The 16,189-nt window shown below is 35.5% G+C and overlaps 2 protein-coding genes across 2 annotated transcripts; one reads left to right on the forward strand and one right to left on the reverse strand.

The window, feature by feature from the left end:
• Positions 1–2,346: 2,346 nt before the first annotated feature.
• Positions 2,347–6,534, reverse strand: LOC122025519 (reticulon-4-interacting protein 1, mitochondrial-like). Its single transcript, XM_042584330.1, has 7 exons — positions 6,136–6,534; positions 5,761–5,988; positions 4,378–4,451; positions 3,717–3,876; positions 3,508–3,627; positions 3,276–3,384; positions 2,347–2,782 (listed from the first exon to the last, which is right to left on the reverse strand). The coding sequence occupies exons 1-7, from the start codon at positions 6,376–6,378 to the stop codon at positions 2,601–2,603; spliced, it is 1,116 nt and encodes a 371-aa protein (XP_042440264.1). The 5' UTR covers positions 6,379–6,534; the 3' UTR covers positions 2,347–2,600.
• A 637-nt stretch (positions 6,535–7,171) lies between these two features.
• On the forward strand, positions 7,172–13,408 carry LOC122023450 (28 kDa heat- and acid-stable phosphoprotein-like). The gene is made up of 8 exons (XM_042581561.1): positions 7,172–7,401; positions 8,520–8,557; positions 10,071–10,145; positions 10,260–10,343; positions 10,685–10,719; positions 11,557–11,642; positions 12,370–12,435; positions 13,129–13,408. Exons 1-8 carry the CDS (start codon positions 7,335–7,337, stop codon positions 13,161–13,163), a joined length of 486 nt encoding a protein of 161 aa, XP_042437495.1. The 5' UTR covers positions 7,172–7,334; the 3' UTR covers positions 13,164–13,408.
• The last annotated feature ends 2,781 nt before the right edge of the window (positions 13,409–16,189 follow it).

Genomic DNA, 16,189 nt, shown 5'->3' on the forward strand with positions numbered 1-16,189 from the left:
GTGCAGGTCGGGACATCCAAGCCAATGAGCAGAAGTCTGGATACAGACCCAACGTGCAGACTGGATATAGCGGATGACAAAGGCCGGTCTATATACAAGTTTAATACAGATCGGGGCATACAAGTCAAGGATAATATTATATAAAAGCAGGGCGGGTCCAGATCTCGGAACGCGGGCTCGTAGTTCAGGCACTACAGGACAAATCAGCCAAAGAATCGTAACCGTTTGTCAGAGAATGTCAGAGAATAATCAAGGTGTCAGGGAATATACCAACAGTCGGGGCTCAATACACTTTCGGTTTTGTCGTTAGCCTATTAAGAGGAGCCACGTGTCAATCACCACCAGACAAAACCTGACAGTCGACATTCCCTGACACCCGTCAGACCCAGAAACTTCGTTGCAGTATAAAAAGGGATGCCTTGTCCCTTATGCAGGTACGCTCACTCGTCATTTCTCACTAGTCTTTTACTTTTCGTCATTTCTTTGTGATTTCTGGGAAAAAATTACTTAACTTGAGCGTTGGAGGGCCTGACCCGGGGACTTTTTCCCTAGTTTTTGGTCTCTAACGATTGGTGGACTCGTCTGAGTGTGTGCAGAACGACAGCGTCATCATCCTGGTCATTTCTCTCCGTCAGCCGCCCGTGCGAACCGTTCCAGGGGGGCACCTAGTAGCTTCAACCCTTCGAAGACCTTTCGTCAACTCCCCGTACAACAAGACCCGCTTTTATCCGACTCAGCTTCTGGACGGAATCACTCATCAAGAAAAGAGGCAATTCCTAAGTGGTAAGCTCCATAATCTTTCAAAGGCTCTTGCCGTTGAAGAAACAGAGAATAACTATAATAATGAAGAAGGATTAGTTGAGGAGACTCAGACTTCAAGGACATATGCTGGAAACCAATGTGAATTGGTATCAACTGTCAAAGTTCAGAAAGATATACGTTCTTTACAAGAAAAAGACGTTGCTGAAGCTTCGAAGCTTGAAGAAAGATATAATTTGAAACCTGGGCTTCCTCAGGAGGATGGCAAGATTGACTATGCATGTGCCAGCTTCAGGTGGAGACATATGCTTGTGCTCTTGGAAACGTGTATACCTTTGGACCAACTTTTCGAGCAGAACACTCCCACATATCGCGGCATTTGGCTGAATTTTGGATGGTTGAGCCAGAGATAGCATCTGCCAATCTGGAGGATGTGGAGATCGACGTGTCGGAGTGGTTCCAGACTGTGACGGAGTACGCCATCACGCGGACCGCCTTCAGGAGAATTTTTGAAGACGGTAAGGTCGTGTTCAATCTGCAGACTCAGCCGATGGCCTTTGCGGCAAAAGCTTTCCGTAATATATTCAACCCTGGCTATAGATTTTTGACTGATGCAGGAGGATTATCTTTTTACTATTTTGATTAAATTTTAGATTTTTGAATATTTAAAGGCATTTTTGGTATTTAGAGTGTTTTTTGGTAATTTTTGTCCTTTGGTAATTTTTGGTATTAAAGTATTTTTGGTCATTTTTATTTTTTATTTTTAGATTTTGAGTTCTTTAAATATTTTAAGATTATGAGTATTTTTTCTTTTTATTAGGATTCTTTTCCTTTCGGAATTGTTAATAGTTTTTTTTTTTTTTTAAGAGTTTTTTTTCCTTTCTTTACAAGCTTCTAATTAAAGTCTATATATTGATATTTCTTTCCTTTGTTATCCCTTCTGGTTTTCTTCTCAATTTTTCTCTTTTCGTAGTATGTAGGATAATCACTATCTTATCCTTCATCACTTTTCACTATGTTACCCTTCATCACTTTTCCAATGTGCCTGCGTGTAACTCAAAACATGTACAATTTTTTTAATTTATTTTTGTTAGCTCCGGGAGTAAGCTAATTAGAGATTAGTAGATTGAGCTATAATGTTCAAGTTAAAAAAATTAAAATAAAATAAAAATTAGATGCTCATATTTAGGTTGTGTAATTTTTTTTTTTTGATTTTTTTTTTAAGTTTTGAGTTTAGAATTTAGGGTCCAGAGTTTAATATCTAGGATATAGTATTTAGGGTGCATAATTTTAAATTTTTTTTTAGGGTTTAAAATTTAAAATTTAGGATATAATATTTGTGATTTTAAAAAAATAAAAAAACAACAACACTTGAGGTACCTAGATCAACTCCTGAAAAGCACACATACTAAAAATTGTGTAGGAGACATATACACAGCGCCTCTCATATGGGGAGGTGCCTCTAATGATCGAAGGCGTCTCCTCGCAAGAGAGGCGCCCACATAGGGTGTGCAAACTTTTATATATACACGCGCGCACGCAGACACACAAAACACTTTTCACAAATATTTGAAATTTCCACAAATATTTCGAAAATTGACTTTGAATGTATAAACTATTTCAAATTTACCTGGTGAAACACATACCTGAATTATCAAAAGGAAATTTTTATCTGAACAAACAATTGGGTGGATCGATGTGGAATGTATTTTTGCACATTTAGTTAGCAGAACCCTTTGAGAATGCAAATTTTTATGAAGAGAAAACGGGGGAAAAAGGGGGGAAAAAATGGAAAACATACGTTCCAGCATTGGGTCTGAGGGAGATGTGACTGGGGTTGTTCAGGCAACTTCTAAAACCACCTTCCCTGGTACACGTCTCTTTTGCTTCACCTCATGGGCCTTTTGCACTTCTGCAATGGGAAATACCTTATCTACTGGAATTTTCAGCATCCCTGCTGTTGACAGTCGGCGAATCTCATGTAAACCTTCGGCGTCCGCCCTCATGTACGTCCACCAGTAATCTGATTAACATGATCAGATTGTGTTATTCAGTAACCTAAATGGAAGTCCTAAATTTCAAACACTTGCATGAAAGGAACAGCAGTAATAGTTGATAAAAGAGAGCTTTTATCTTGAGAATCCATTAAGTGGGGAACATTGTGATAAAAGTAACTAAAATCATCTAAAAGTTGCCAGCTGATAGAAGCATAATGTTTGGAGCTATCTTCTAATGGCTTCAATTCAATTCTGATGCAACAGGAGTTGGTTGCACCCAGTCTGCAGTACAATTACTTTGTTTATTTGTGTTAAAAAAAAAGTTTTCAAGACCATTGAAGAATTAATGATCATATAGCAACCCCTTATAATATCTCAAACAAGAAATACAATGATAAATACACTTCACAAGAATATAGCATCAAAATTAACCTATATAAAAATGTGATCCTTTTCCTTTCAGGCATTGGTTTAGTAATTAAATGTGTCTAGATAAGAAAAAGAAAAATGCCTTTGTACCTATTCCATGAGAATATCTGTATTGGAGTTGCTTCTTTAGCAAAATAGCTGTTGCAGCAGGCAAACCGATCGGCAATCCATACCGATCTGCCAAGGAAGCTGCTTCACCCTATAATATTACAAAGAGATGCGCTTCGATACAACAGCATAAAGACAAGAGCAACAGGACAAAGTGTTGTCTGAAGGAGTTAAAAATGATAATGATTCAAATAAATATTTCTCAGATATCAACCTGCAGCGTCATATAATGTCCACCTTTCCTCAAAAGATTGATGCCAGTCTTCTCAGTTTCAGGTGCACCTATGGTATCAAGAACAACATCAAATTGTCCTTTAATTGCATTCTCTATGTCCTGCAAATGCATCACAGCATGATATCTCATGAGTATTGGATAGGAACATAGTGATGGTAAACACATATGAATATAAAGAGTGCCCTTACCTCAGCAGTATAATCAATGGCCTGTTCAGCACCAACTGATAACACTCGGTCAATACTCTGGCTTCCACATGTAGTAGAAACACTGCAGCCGGCAGCTACTGCAATCTGAATTGCAGCTAGACCAACTGCTCCTCCCCCGCCAATCACTAACACTCTTTGTCTGATAAGAGGATAACATTTGAAAAAAAAAGAGATTATGTAAACAAACTGTGGATTCCTATTAAGAAGGCATATCATTTGACGAGCATTTAGAAATTTAAAAGTTTGTTGATCTTGAAAACACATTGTGCAGAAAGCACACGCCATGCCACAAGTTCAGTTAGAAGAGAACAAGGGTAGAAAGAATTTCTGAAGCAATCATAATTGGATTCAAATGAAATGAACTGTTTAGACTATCACGTTTCTTTGCCAAACTATTATTCTCACATTTCTGATACATTGCCAGATCTTTCCATGCATCAAAAGAAATAAACTTATACGAGCACAGATTGTTAAAAAGAACAAACAACATAAAAGTATTAAAGCTAAAACTGCAAAACAGGTCAGGTAAAAAAAATTGTCATTCTACTAATGTAAATAGCAATCCTTTTAACATGCCAAAAGGACATTATAAAATTGACATTTGCTTCTGAAAAGATCAGAAGAATGAAACTGAACATACCCATCAGTTATTCGAGCTGTGCTTTTCAAGGCACGCCATGCTGTCAAGGCAGCAAATGGAATAGCACTGGCTTCCTGTACAATCACAAAGTCCTCAAAGAATGAATCAACAAGTCTATTAGATTCCAAGTTATTCACATCTGACTTAGAATAGAGCAATCTTGAATCAGTTTTGACAAAGATCACATTACTGCTAAGAAATCCATAAACAAAATTCACCTACTCATACCGGCAAAAGACACAAGTCCCCATGCTACTTCGCTGGGGAGCTCTATATATAGACTTAACAAAGAGAAGATACACTGGTTTCAGACTATCTAAAACCTAAGATGTAACCTTAATATGCTAATGAGTAAAAACAAACTAGATTGTATATACTGCAGCACAAGATTCAAGCTTAGCAAATGTCAGGAGGAAGAACATTCTTCGAGTATAAAATCATTAATTATTCCAACCAGTGAACATAGAGAAACAATAAACAAACAAAAGTTACTTCAAATGAGAGAGTTTTTCATACACCATTCAATACTTAGGGTATAATATAACACCTACAAGATCAGGATCATAAAGCAACGATGACTCATCATAAATAGAGATAGAGAAGCTAGATTGCTCTGGTGCTAGAAAAGTAAAGATGATAGCCAAAACAACATGTATATTGGTTAATTGTTGTTGGCACAATCTTTTCTAGTAGAGAAAAGATGAAAATACGATAGAAGTTCTTTCTACCCTTGGTAAGAGTTTGTTTATATTCGTTCAATACACACAAGGTTAATTAAATGAACAAGTTGGAATAACTTGTTAAACTAAATGAACAATGGATACATATGTATTCAACTCGTTAATGTTCATCAACAGAGATTATGAACGGTTTGTGAACAATGTTCATGAATAAAGTCTGTGAACCATGTTTATCAATAAACTCTTATCAACATGATAAATAAACAAAAAAAAATTTAAAAATAAACAAACAAACTTCTATTATTAAGTTCAATAACGAACCAAACAAGCTTTAAAATGTAAAAGTTTCAAACAATCAAACAGGTTTGAATTGAGAGCTTGATAATATCTAAATGAATCAAGCTTATAAAAAAGAAACTAAGCCAAGCATAATCAACCATTTCAATGACTTGGTTCATTTTAGCTCAACTTGGCTCAGTTATCTTACCAAACAAGCTTGAATACCACAAAACTTGGCTCAGCTCAGCTCAGCTCAGCTCGTTTACAACCCTATTTACAATTACTAACTATATAAATGTTGATGAAAGTTTCAGAATAGCTCATCAAAAGATTCAAGATCTTATTCAATCAGAAAACAGGCAGGTGATCAAGATCATCGAAAATAAATCATGGAGTATCAACCATCCAAACCATGTTGACATACCACATGAGTTATCGAAGCTGGTTTGACTGTCAGCTCGTCTTCTGAGAGAATGGCGTAATCCGCATAAGTACCTCTCACAGCCGTTGGGTGTAGTGCTCCAAACACTTCTTGACCAACATCTAATGAAGAAACGGAAGCTCCTACGGCTGCAACTTCACCGCTAATATCCCGACCAAGGATTATCGGCAACAGTGGTTCAAATATACAACGACCATAACCACATCGCATCTGGCAATTATACGAATTATGAAATCCCACGAAAATTATTCAGTTGAAATCGAACCACTTCTGAGCTCACATTAAGGGAAACAATTGGGTTTCGCTCTGACAAAGATGTATTCTTTGATCGGGGAGGTGAAAGATTCAAGGACTCACCCGTAAATCCAAGGGGTTGATGGAGACGGCGCGGGCGCGGACGAGGACCTCCCGCGGCTTCAGATCGGGGACGGCGACGTCCGAGCGCACCTCAAGAACCTCGGGCCCTCCGAATCGAGGTAACAGGACGGCCCGGCACGAGGTCGCGGAGGCCGAAGTGGAGGCGGGGCGGAGGCCCAGCGGTAGCCTCCTGGCGGCGACGATCCCGCGGCCTCCTAGCCGCCACAGGGTGGCTATTCCCATTATGCCGACAGCGGATCGAAGCGGCGGGGTCGAGGGAGGGCGGCGAAGGTTGGGACTAGGGAGGGAAGAGTGCAGCGTATTTGTGGAGTGAGCGGGGCGGCGTGGAGGAATGGGACGGCGATGTGTGAGCTTCTCGTCCACGCACGCTTCCGGTTCGGGTCCGTTGTGTTGGAAATGGACCGGATCGGATCGGCATGTAAAAAAACGCTCGAAGATGCGATTTTTTTCGTTCATTTTGCCCCCTTAAAATTTCCTCATATCTTCACTAGAAAAAAATACACTAATAATATAAATAGACAATATAAATGGACATATTTGTTTTTCTATTTTTTTAATTTTTAAGAGCATTAATCTATTTTAATCAACTATGAAAATTAAAAGGTATCTAAATTATCAAAATCATAAAAAAACACCCTTATTTTTTAAGTTAAAAGATGCATTATATTTTTTTTAATTAAAATTGTATAATAGGAATTAAGTACTTTTATATCAAAAATTTTTAATCAAATTTAAATAATTTTTACTAAATTGAAAAAAATAAATATAAAAATACTAAAGTACTTTTACTCATTTAAAATCCACACAACAATAATAAAAGAATTAGAATTTAAATCCTACATGAAATTTCTAAGATTAATGGAGTGGAATCTCAACATCTAGATCATAAAAATAAAAAATAAAAAAGATATATGGTATCTTTGGTTCAAAGTACATAACAAAAGTATTTCAAACTACATGGACCTTGCTGCAACTAGTTGGGCTTTTTCATTTTAACCCTCAGCGAACAAAATGATAATAGTGAGCCATTCGAATTCCCTAACGGGGTGGAAGAGGACGGCTTGTTCCCAATAGGGAAAGCGGCTTCTAGGGTTTCGGTGAGCGACTAAGCAATCGCGGTCGTCATCAGCTGAATTCCTTGATATCTTCGATCTTGATCCGGATCTTCACAGTCGATCATGGGGAGGGGCAGGTTCAAGGCCAAGCCCACCGGCCGCAGAAACTTTTCCACCCCTGAAGAGATGGGTGATGCTCTCTAGTCCCGCCTACGTTTGCGGGGGTTTTTTTTTTCTCGTTTATGTTCGGATGTTGACAATATTTACTTGGTTTCTGTCCTAATTCCTCGATGCACTGTTTCCCGCCTGCACATGAACAATTGCTCGATCCGATAGTGGCGTGGGCTAGTGAGGCCATGTAGTCTGCAAATCACATATTTTCCTTTGATGGTACCCTAATTAGTTGAGGTCAACGTACTATCCGGGAAGTTAGATTGGCAATTTAGCACCTGACTGAATTGCTGTTTATCGTGGTTGAGTGTGATCGATGAGAGTGTTTGGTTAAACTTTTGTTTTCACTCCTATTGTTCTGTTTCTCGCACAATGTTCTGAAGTAACTAATGAAATATTCATGTTAGATATATCTGTGTGCAGAATCTGGAAAACATTATGGAAACTAATCAAGAATTCATGTAATTCTAAATTAATTCTGTTTAAGTACCACAGACTAGAAGTGAGTTTGAAGTGAAGGATTGTGAAGAAATGGATAGGACATGGTTTTCTGCAGATGATTTGTTTTTCATTTTTCACATTAAAGTTTTCCTGAAATAGTGCTAGGGATATAAATAGATCTGTAGGATATGGGTATTTCACACTATCACAACACATGATATGTTTCTGGAGTCCCTTCTTCCTGAACAAATGTGGTTTTAGGACATCTCCTACATCACTTTCTTTCCAATTCAAATTATTATACAGTGGGATAATTGACCAGATAATATATGCTGTTTGGGTGGTTCTGCAACTTCACTTAGCTCATCTATTTGTCTTTTGGTTTCTTGATATTCTTCACCAATACTTGTATGAAATGCCTTATACTGGAGTTTGAAGAGATTTGTAGTATGAAATTAAGATGCTTTCCTTTTATATGTTGCTCTTAAATAATTATTTTTAGTCAGGATATCTTTAGGTTGTCAGTGGATTCTTTCCTGTGTGCCTGAGATCAGCAAATATTTAGTTGTTGTAAGGATCAAATAGCTGGGGAAAGGGTATCTTACATATACTAGAAGACTTTGATTGGATGTTTCTGTTTTTATATGCTCCCAGCTTCTCTGTCTGACATGTTTTAACCATTCAATGAAATCGCAGCTTCTGGTTCGTCAGCTCGCCCTCGCACCTTTAAACAGGTTGGCTGTTATTTCAGCTTGTTGAATGAGGATAATGCCTTCTATTTTCTATGGACAATCTTGGATGTAGCAATTATTTAATTGGCCTCCTATTGCATTGCTCATATAAAGATACTCATCCTTTGTCCCTGTACAATTATTTGAATGTTATTTACTGATTGTTTTTTCTTTTTACATCAATTTTGCTAGAATGTAGCTCGTTTCAATAACTCTGAATAGACACGCTTTACTTCTTGGTTGCTCAACAGATTTATGAGTATGTATAAAATTATTCAACACATAACGAGTAATAAAACTATGCATCAATTGATTCAGCTTTTCCAGTCACACAGGCTTTTCTATTCAGTTCTTGTGTTTGTAAGCCCCTTGTTTCCAGTTAGAGAAGGGTTAGATGAGAACTGTAACAAAAAAGAGGAGGCTTTGGAATTATGTGGTGGATATAATGAAAGATGTTTATCTTTCACTGCAGTTCAAGCAGTTGATAGTTTATTCTATTATTAATATTTTTTCTCCCTTATTTTATTTTCTTTTTCTTCTCTGACTTGCTTAATTTATTGGGGAATTGCAGATTGATGTCTTTTATCCTTTTGATTCACTTTTTGTTTTTTTTCCCATATAAAAGCACATCTGGTAATGGAACTAGTCAGCATCAGTTTGTTTTTCACCAATTCCTTCCCCAAGAGCTACCATGGCAATCATGAACCCAAAGAAGTCATAAATTTCCTGCTATGAATCCAGATTAACAATTCTGGACTGTAGTTATGTCTAATTTGGTGTAAATCAGCTTCTTTAGCTGTGGGAGTGGTGTGAGAATTATCGAGGGAAAGAATTGGGTGTACCAAGGATGGTGAGACTGTGTTTAGTCAAAAGGCTCTAAAGAAAGTAAAAATTATAGATGCTGCTATCTCATATAAAGATAAGAAGCACCTAATTAGAATATCTCAATTTGGATGAATTGAACACCTTAAAAAAAAAGAAGATGAAATTCAGTTTGGAAAAATACAATGATTCTAGATTCATATTTGACGCAATTACACTAATTTATTTCAAGTTGGACTTAATGATCAACATTTTTGTTAACTATACTTTACATGCCATACATGGTGGAAATGCAAATTTTGTTGAAATCTATTTTTTAGTTGATTATTTTACAAATTGATTGCTAATCCATTAGGCTATGATGAAGGTATATTGTCAGTGTGTAAAAGAATGTCTGGTGCACATAAATTTCTGCCATACAATTCTAATTGGTTCAGTTAAGTTTCAACTATCAGAAAATTGTGAATGGTGGGGATATTCCTAAATGTCAACTTTTATTTTTATTTTTTTCAAATTTTATTAACCACTGAATTTTCTAGACATTTCTCCTAAATCTCGTTTCATCAATTTGTGTATATAGTCGATGGCTATTTTTCTATTTTCTGGGACTTTTAGGCTCTTACTGTTATCCTATCTGTAGGATTTTTTTCCCCCTTTGATGTAAGGACTAGAAATATCATTTTAACTTCTCTAGGTCCAAGTGGAAGTTGAAGATAATGAAGAGGATGAATCTGAGGAGGAAAGTGACGACTCTGAAGATGGTACTGAGGTAACAAATTCTGTTTCTTGTTGTTTATATATATCATTTGTTCTTCCTTAGGTACCCATTATGTGCTTTGTTATATTTTTGCATCTCTTATCACTACTGTTATATCTTTTGCAGAAAAAGAAGGGCATTCTTGACATTAGTGAGATTCAAAATCCAAATCTGATAAAACCTAAGAATGTAAAAGCTAGAACAGCTGATGTAAGTGAGAACAGAGAAAACTCTCTCTCTTCTCTCTCACTCTCTCTCTCTCTCTGTAAATTGTATATTTTTTTACTGCTGAGTGAAACTTGCAAATTTTCATGTTTGCCATTCTATATATTCAAAAATTCCTTTCCACCTATTAGTTATATTTCTCTGTGCAATTTTTTGTATTTTTTATGACCATTTAGCACTGGTAGCCTTATACAAATAGCTTCTCCAAAGTATAGGATTTTTTATATCTATATTGCTTGGTTTATGAGTAACAGTATTCTCATGTTTGCATGGCACTTGTCAATCAGTTCTGTAATATGTATTTGTCTCTTGAAAATTCAATGCAGGTGGAGAACACCCCTGAACTCTCTCGACGTGAAAGGTATGCTAAATATAGCTTTTTGATTCTTGTTGTGGCTTCTGCTAAATTTTCTTGGCACTAGTTCAATTAAGCTTCTATGTTTTATATTTCTTATCGCGTCATCCATATAATTTGTTATCAACATGGCTTTTAATACCGAACAGAATACAAATTGTAACACATCAACTTGTAGCATCTTATCTGAACTAATTAAAGGTGAAGTAGGCAGATTTATGATGGATGTTGTTGATGTGGTGAGGTAAATGAAAAAAAAGAACATGGTTGTGACTTTTGTACATCAATCTCTGATTAGCATTTGTCGCCATGTCATATGTACTTTTCCAAGTTTTGTCTTGCACATAGCTAGCTTCATAGCGAAGCGTGACCTTTAATGATGGTTTTTGTTTTGGCTGACCTGGGTTTTGACTAACAGAAAATATGGCCAGGTATGGACATTTCAGCATGATCTGTTTCATTGGGCTATTATCCACTTTGCTTCATTTACTTCTCACATCAGCTGCATTGTCGTCTGTCCATTTTAACCTTGTGCTACCATGAAATTGTAGTCTGTATCTTTATTGCAAATCTTTAGGCAATAACTGGTGGAAGAAATTTTTATTTATAACCTCCTGCATCTTGTCATGTTGGTTCAGCTTGCTGTGGTTTTCCAGTCTCTATAAAACATATCAGCTTCATGTCATGCTGTATAATGTAATAAGTTGTAAGTCGAACCTATTAGGTTCACAACGATGCTTGAAGAATAACATCAAATTCCAAGTAGTCTTGTTCACATAATGTTAATCCTCAGAAGCAGGAGACATATTTTTTTTATTTATTATTGTTATTCTTTTTCTGTAGAGAAGAGATAGAGAAACAAAAAGCTCATGAGCGATACATGATGGCGACGGAACAAGGGAAAACTGAACAAGCACGGAAAGATTTGGGTAAAATTCAAACATCCATCTGCTTTTTCCTGTCCGCCTCTTGTTTGTTTAAGTGATTCTTTTATAAGCTTTATGTTTTCGTAGTCCACTTTTGAAAGCCTTCTAGGCTCCTTCATTTTTTTCTAAAACAACCATTTAATAAGATGCAACAGACTAGTATTTTACCTACAATATTTTTGAGTTTTTATTGAACCATGCAATCTGATATTGGTACTCACGATTTGCCTGTTGTTTATTGAACTACACAATCTGTGTGTAGTTATAATACATAAAAGCTCAAAAGTTGTCATTCCTTCAGTATAGTATTGTAAAATTTGACTTTTAAATGGAACATGCACTGTTTCACAGCTCATTCTTGAAACTTTGTTTGACTTGAGTTCACAAAGGAAAATCTATCTTTTGTGTGCTTTTTGGCTCAGACTCTTTTCATTTTAGTTTTGGTATCTTCAGTGTACTTGAACTTGTATGAGACTTCATATTGGAGGGCAACATTGGATTTTATACATGGTGAAAATATTGTGCCATCTGATGGCAATGGTAGTTAGTGGTTTGGTACTACAAGGATCAGTGCAAAAAATATATTTAACTTTACACCTATTAAATCTTTTCTAAAAGTGTCATTCTCTCTGCAAAATGTCAAACTAAAATCCGTTGTACTGCATAGAAGCAATACATCCCTTGATTTTAATTTCTAAAGTTGTCTCAATCAATTTTTTTCATTTCACAGAGCGTCTTGCATTGATACGACAACAAAGAGCTGAAGCTGCAAAGAAAAGAGAGGAGGAAAAAACTGGTATGTAATTTCACATGCAATTGTCCTTTAACTATACGTTCTGTTGATATGATTGCTTAAGCTATACATCCTACATCCCGTTCAACTCAGATATTACCTGGAAATTCCACAATCTTCAAATTGTCAGTTGGTTTTGTCAGAGCCATCTATCCCATTCAACTCAGATATTACCTTTATGCTATCTTTGTTAAGAGAGAATGGAGTGGGAATGATAAGTAGAACGATAGATGTATTCCGTTGGTTGCATTGATGGAATGGTATGACAAGTGGAATGATTCATCATTCTATGCTTAGTCCAGGTTGTTCGAGTCAGTGGACTCATTTGACCTGCCTGGTCTTTTGTCTTATCTAAACCGTCCAATCCGACTAATTCTCTCGATTCATCAGGCTCAATAGGTCCATCATGTTTGTGAGGTTGTATATTACATCCGACTCCAAGAAGGATTGTGTAGGCTTGGTTATTAAATGGACCATTCCTTTGTTCATTTCACCTCAAATTGCTCATTCAAATGCTAGAATAAAATGATAAATGACAGCCCTTTCCAAAGGCTTCAGCGAGTTGCATTGCGATGTACAACTTTTCGAGATACTTATCTGATGTTCTAACCGATTAACCAAATTGCCACTATTGTTCACTTTTCATACTGATTTCTTTCCAATGCGCTTAATCAGATCTAAATCTTATGCTTGCAGCTAAAGAACAGAAGAGGGTCGAAGCTCGCAAGTGATAATGATGCTCTCAAGTGATAATAATACTATTACTTTCCATCTGCGTGTATTTTCCAGTAAACCACAACCCCAAATCGCACATTATTGCAGTAGCAGTCGTTCCATCGGCTGTTTAATCATATTGAAATTTCAACTCAGTAACTTTGGACGCTCTGTTCAATCCGTTTATTGTCGATTTGTTGAAACTTGGATGATCTGTTGAATGAAAGATGTTGATATAGTTGATCTTTTTGTGTTTTCTTTATAGGCCAGGTGTTTGAAGTTCGCCTAATCCTGGAGTTTGATTTCATTCCCTGTGGTTCTTTGCGACTATAATAAAGATTTTGAATATTTTTTTAATCATGTGCATGCCAAGTCATCTTCAAACGTTAAAAATAGTTAGTTATACAATTAAATAAAAATTTATCTCTTTTTATTTTTTATTATAAAATATAAAGAAACAAAATATTCAAGAATTTTTTTGTAAAACAATGAAGTGAGTAATTTGGTCCAAAAAATAATAGGTGTCATTCGAATATCTTAAAACACGAGGGTACCATTTATATATTTTCCAATATCAAAGTTCTATTAAGATAATTACTTATCAGGGCCCTGAGCACATTTAATCGCGGGCTGGATCGATCTCGTTCTACAGTTCGGTTCCAATGGTCGAAACCCTCTTTGGCGGATGCACCGTTGTGGCCGTGGCGGCGATTGGCTCCTATGATCTTTATTCACAAGTTTAGATTTTTTGGTCTGTAATTCTAGATTCCTTTTATAATTTACGTGTCGGATCACTGATCAAAATCGACTACGATTTCTTTCAGATTCACCTTCCCACCTGATGAGCGGACTGTAGGGAGCCGAGCAGGGGTAGACCACCGATGGCCTCTGACTGTCTGGTTCAATCCAAAACTATAATCTAGATGGAAAAGTAAATACATGGGAGATCACAACTAATTTTGGTTATATTCTGATCGTGATCCAATGTGCAAATTACAGAAAAGACCAAGAAAAAAAAATTAAAGATTACGGATAAGATGATCTTCACCACCACGTCAAAGGTAATCGCGGTTGACGGGGGCACTAAGGATGAGCATATTTACCTTTTGTCATCATGTTAATTAATAATTCTTCATTATACCTCATTAGTATTAAATAATTCAATTAATTGAAACATTCTTCTTTCCTGCAGGTCTAATTACTTAATTAGAAGAGATAATCAACGTGATATTCCTTGCGACATTATATAAGTACTATATATATATATATATATATATATATATATATATATATATATATATATATATATATATATATATATAGCTTAATTTGTGTTGAAAAACTATAAGTTTTTTATAGTCTTGATTAATTTTAGAAGTAAACGGTCTTCTCTTTTAATTCGTCTATTAGATAAATTTGAAGCAAATTTTAATTTTCACTTAAAATATATGCTTACATCTCTTAAACAAGACATTTATTCCATACTTTCAGTATCTAAAATTTTTTCTCAAGCTAAATATTTGATAATAAATTGGAAATAATTTTATCATTCATATTTGTAATAACATCTTTTATTCATCGTATCCATTTAGGGTTTAGGGTATAAAATTAAAGTCTATATTAACAAACATATAGTCACACATAGTTAAAGACTATACTTGCTTACACTAATTTGACTGTATCTTCATGACACACTAGGCCAATCTATACATAACTTTTATTCGTAAATTAGCTGTGGTTCAAAGTTGGATCTAATGACCATATATAGTTACTTAAGCGATCATAAAGCTCTTTTAGGCATAGGCTATTAAGGTTTATGCCTAAGGCCCCAATTTTTATTAGGGTCCATTATATATATATATATATAAAAGAGAGAATGAAAAAAGAATAGGGTTATGCGATTAAAAATGTGTATCATCTCATTTTTTTTTTATCAAAGGTTCGGATTTCGCATAGATCTCATTATAGTTCCAACATATATATAGAGTCATAAAAAGCCTCTTTTTTAATATTTTATTTTTTTTAATTATGCATGTTATTTTATTAGATTTAATTTATTTTTTTATTATCTCTCAATCCTAGCATTCTCTCGTTACATTTCTCTTTTATTGGTCACACTTTCTCCTTTGATTAATAAAAATATGAATTATAAATTTTTGTCTTATCCATACAATGAAAATAAAAAAAATATTAGTTTTTTAATTCCCCCTCTTTCCCTTTTCCAACTCCCATACTCTTGCTCGTTGAGATTAGGAAAGAGAAATCATACCTAATACTATCACGTTGATCGTGTTGGTGCTAGTATGCTTCTTGCTCGATTAAATTCAAATGTTGATGCTTCATCTATATTGTGTCTAATCGAAATGAATGTTTTTATTATTTTTTAGTAATAACGAGTTACATATTTCTACTATTTCGCTTCCTTGATAGACATTAAGTTTAACTTTTATTTAGATATATTTACAATAATAAATTGTTCGATTTCTCCTTTATCTCCATTCTATCATTTACAATTATTCAGTTTAGGTGATGAAAATTATGATTTATTTTTTCTTTGCTGTGACTAAAAAGACTTTTATTTAGTTCTTGATAAATGATAATGGTTGGCTATGCCTTTTATTCTCTCTCCCCTTCCGCCTTCTATTCAAATCGGCGGCAAGAGAAATTTCCCAAATTCTAAATTTACCTTGCCTCTCTCTCTCGATCTCGCCTCTTCCTTCGTCGCCGTCTTCCTTCACAGCGTGTTCTTGCCAGACAAGCAAAAGCAAAAGTGTTGCAAGCTACTTCGACAACTAACAGTCGTATGCTTGTTCTCAAGCTAGCTGGAAGTTTGAGAAACTACCACCGAACACATACACTACATTGGTTTGCTTACCAAATTTTCTCCAATCTCGATTGTAATCTTTTCTTCATTCCACTGCCTGGTTTTCAACTTGTACAATGATATATCCTGCAACTAACAAGCCCTAGTTGCTTTTTTACCAGCTTTTGCTTATATCATTTGTAGGGAACTGCCCAATCATCAATTCTAATATTTTATAAC

Source organism: Zingiber officinale, chromosome 9B, assembly GCF_018446385.1.
Source record: "Zingiber officinale cultivar Zhangliang chromosome 9B, Zo_v1.1, whole genome shotgun sequence".
NCBI classification, from domain to species: domain Eukaryota; kingdom Viridiplantae; phylum Streptophyta; class Magnoliopsida; order Zingiberales; family Zingiberaceae; genus Zingiber; species Zingiber officinale.

Excerpts from the sequence above, each read along its gene's own strand:
- LOC122025519 (XM_042584330.1), bottom strand. The coding sequence starts at position 6,378 with ATGGGAATAGCCACCCTGTGGCGGCTAGGAGGCCGCGGGATCGTCGCC. Across the intron at positions 4,452-5,760 it reads CAGCTTCGATAACTCATGTG|GAAGCCAGTGCTATTCCATT; the intron begins GTATGTCAACAT and ends GTGATTGTACAG. Across the intron at positions 3,877-4,377 it reads ACAGCTCGAATAACTGATGG|ACAAAGAGTGTTAGTGATTG; the intron begins GTATGTTCAGTT and ends TCCTCTTATCAG.
- LOC122023450 (XM_042581561.1), top strand. The coding sequence starts at position 7,335 with ATGGGGAGGGGCAGGTTCAAGGCCAAGCCCACCGGCCGCAGAAACTTT. Across the intron at positions 7,402-8,519 it reads TTCCACCCCTGAAGAGATGG|CTTCTGGTTCGTCAGCTCGC; the intron begins GTGATGCTCTCT and ends ATGAAATCGCAG. Across the intron at positions 8,558-10,070 it reads GCCCTCGCACCTTTAAACAG|GTCCAAGTGGAAGTTGAAGA; the intron begins GTTGGCTGTTAT and ends TAACTTCTCTAG.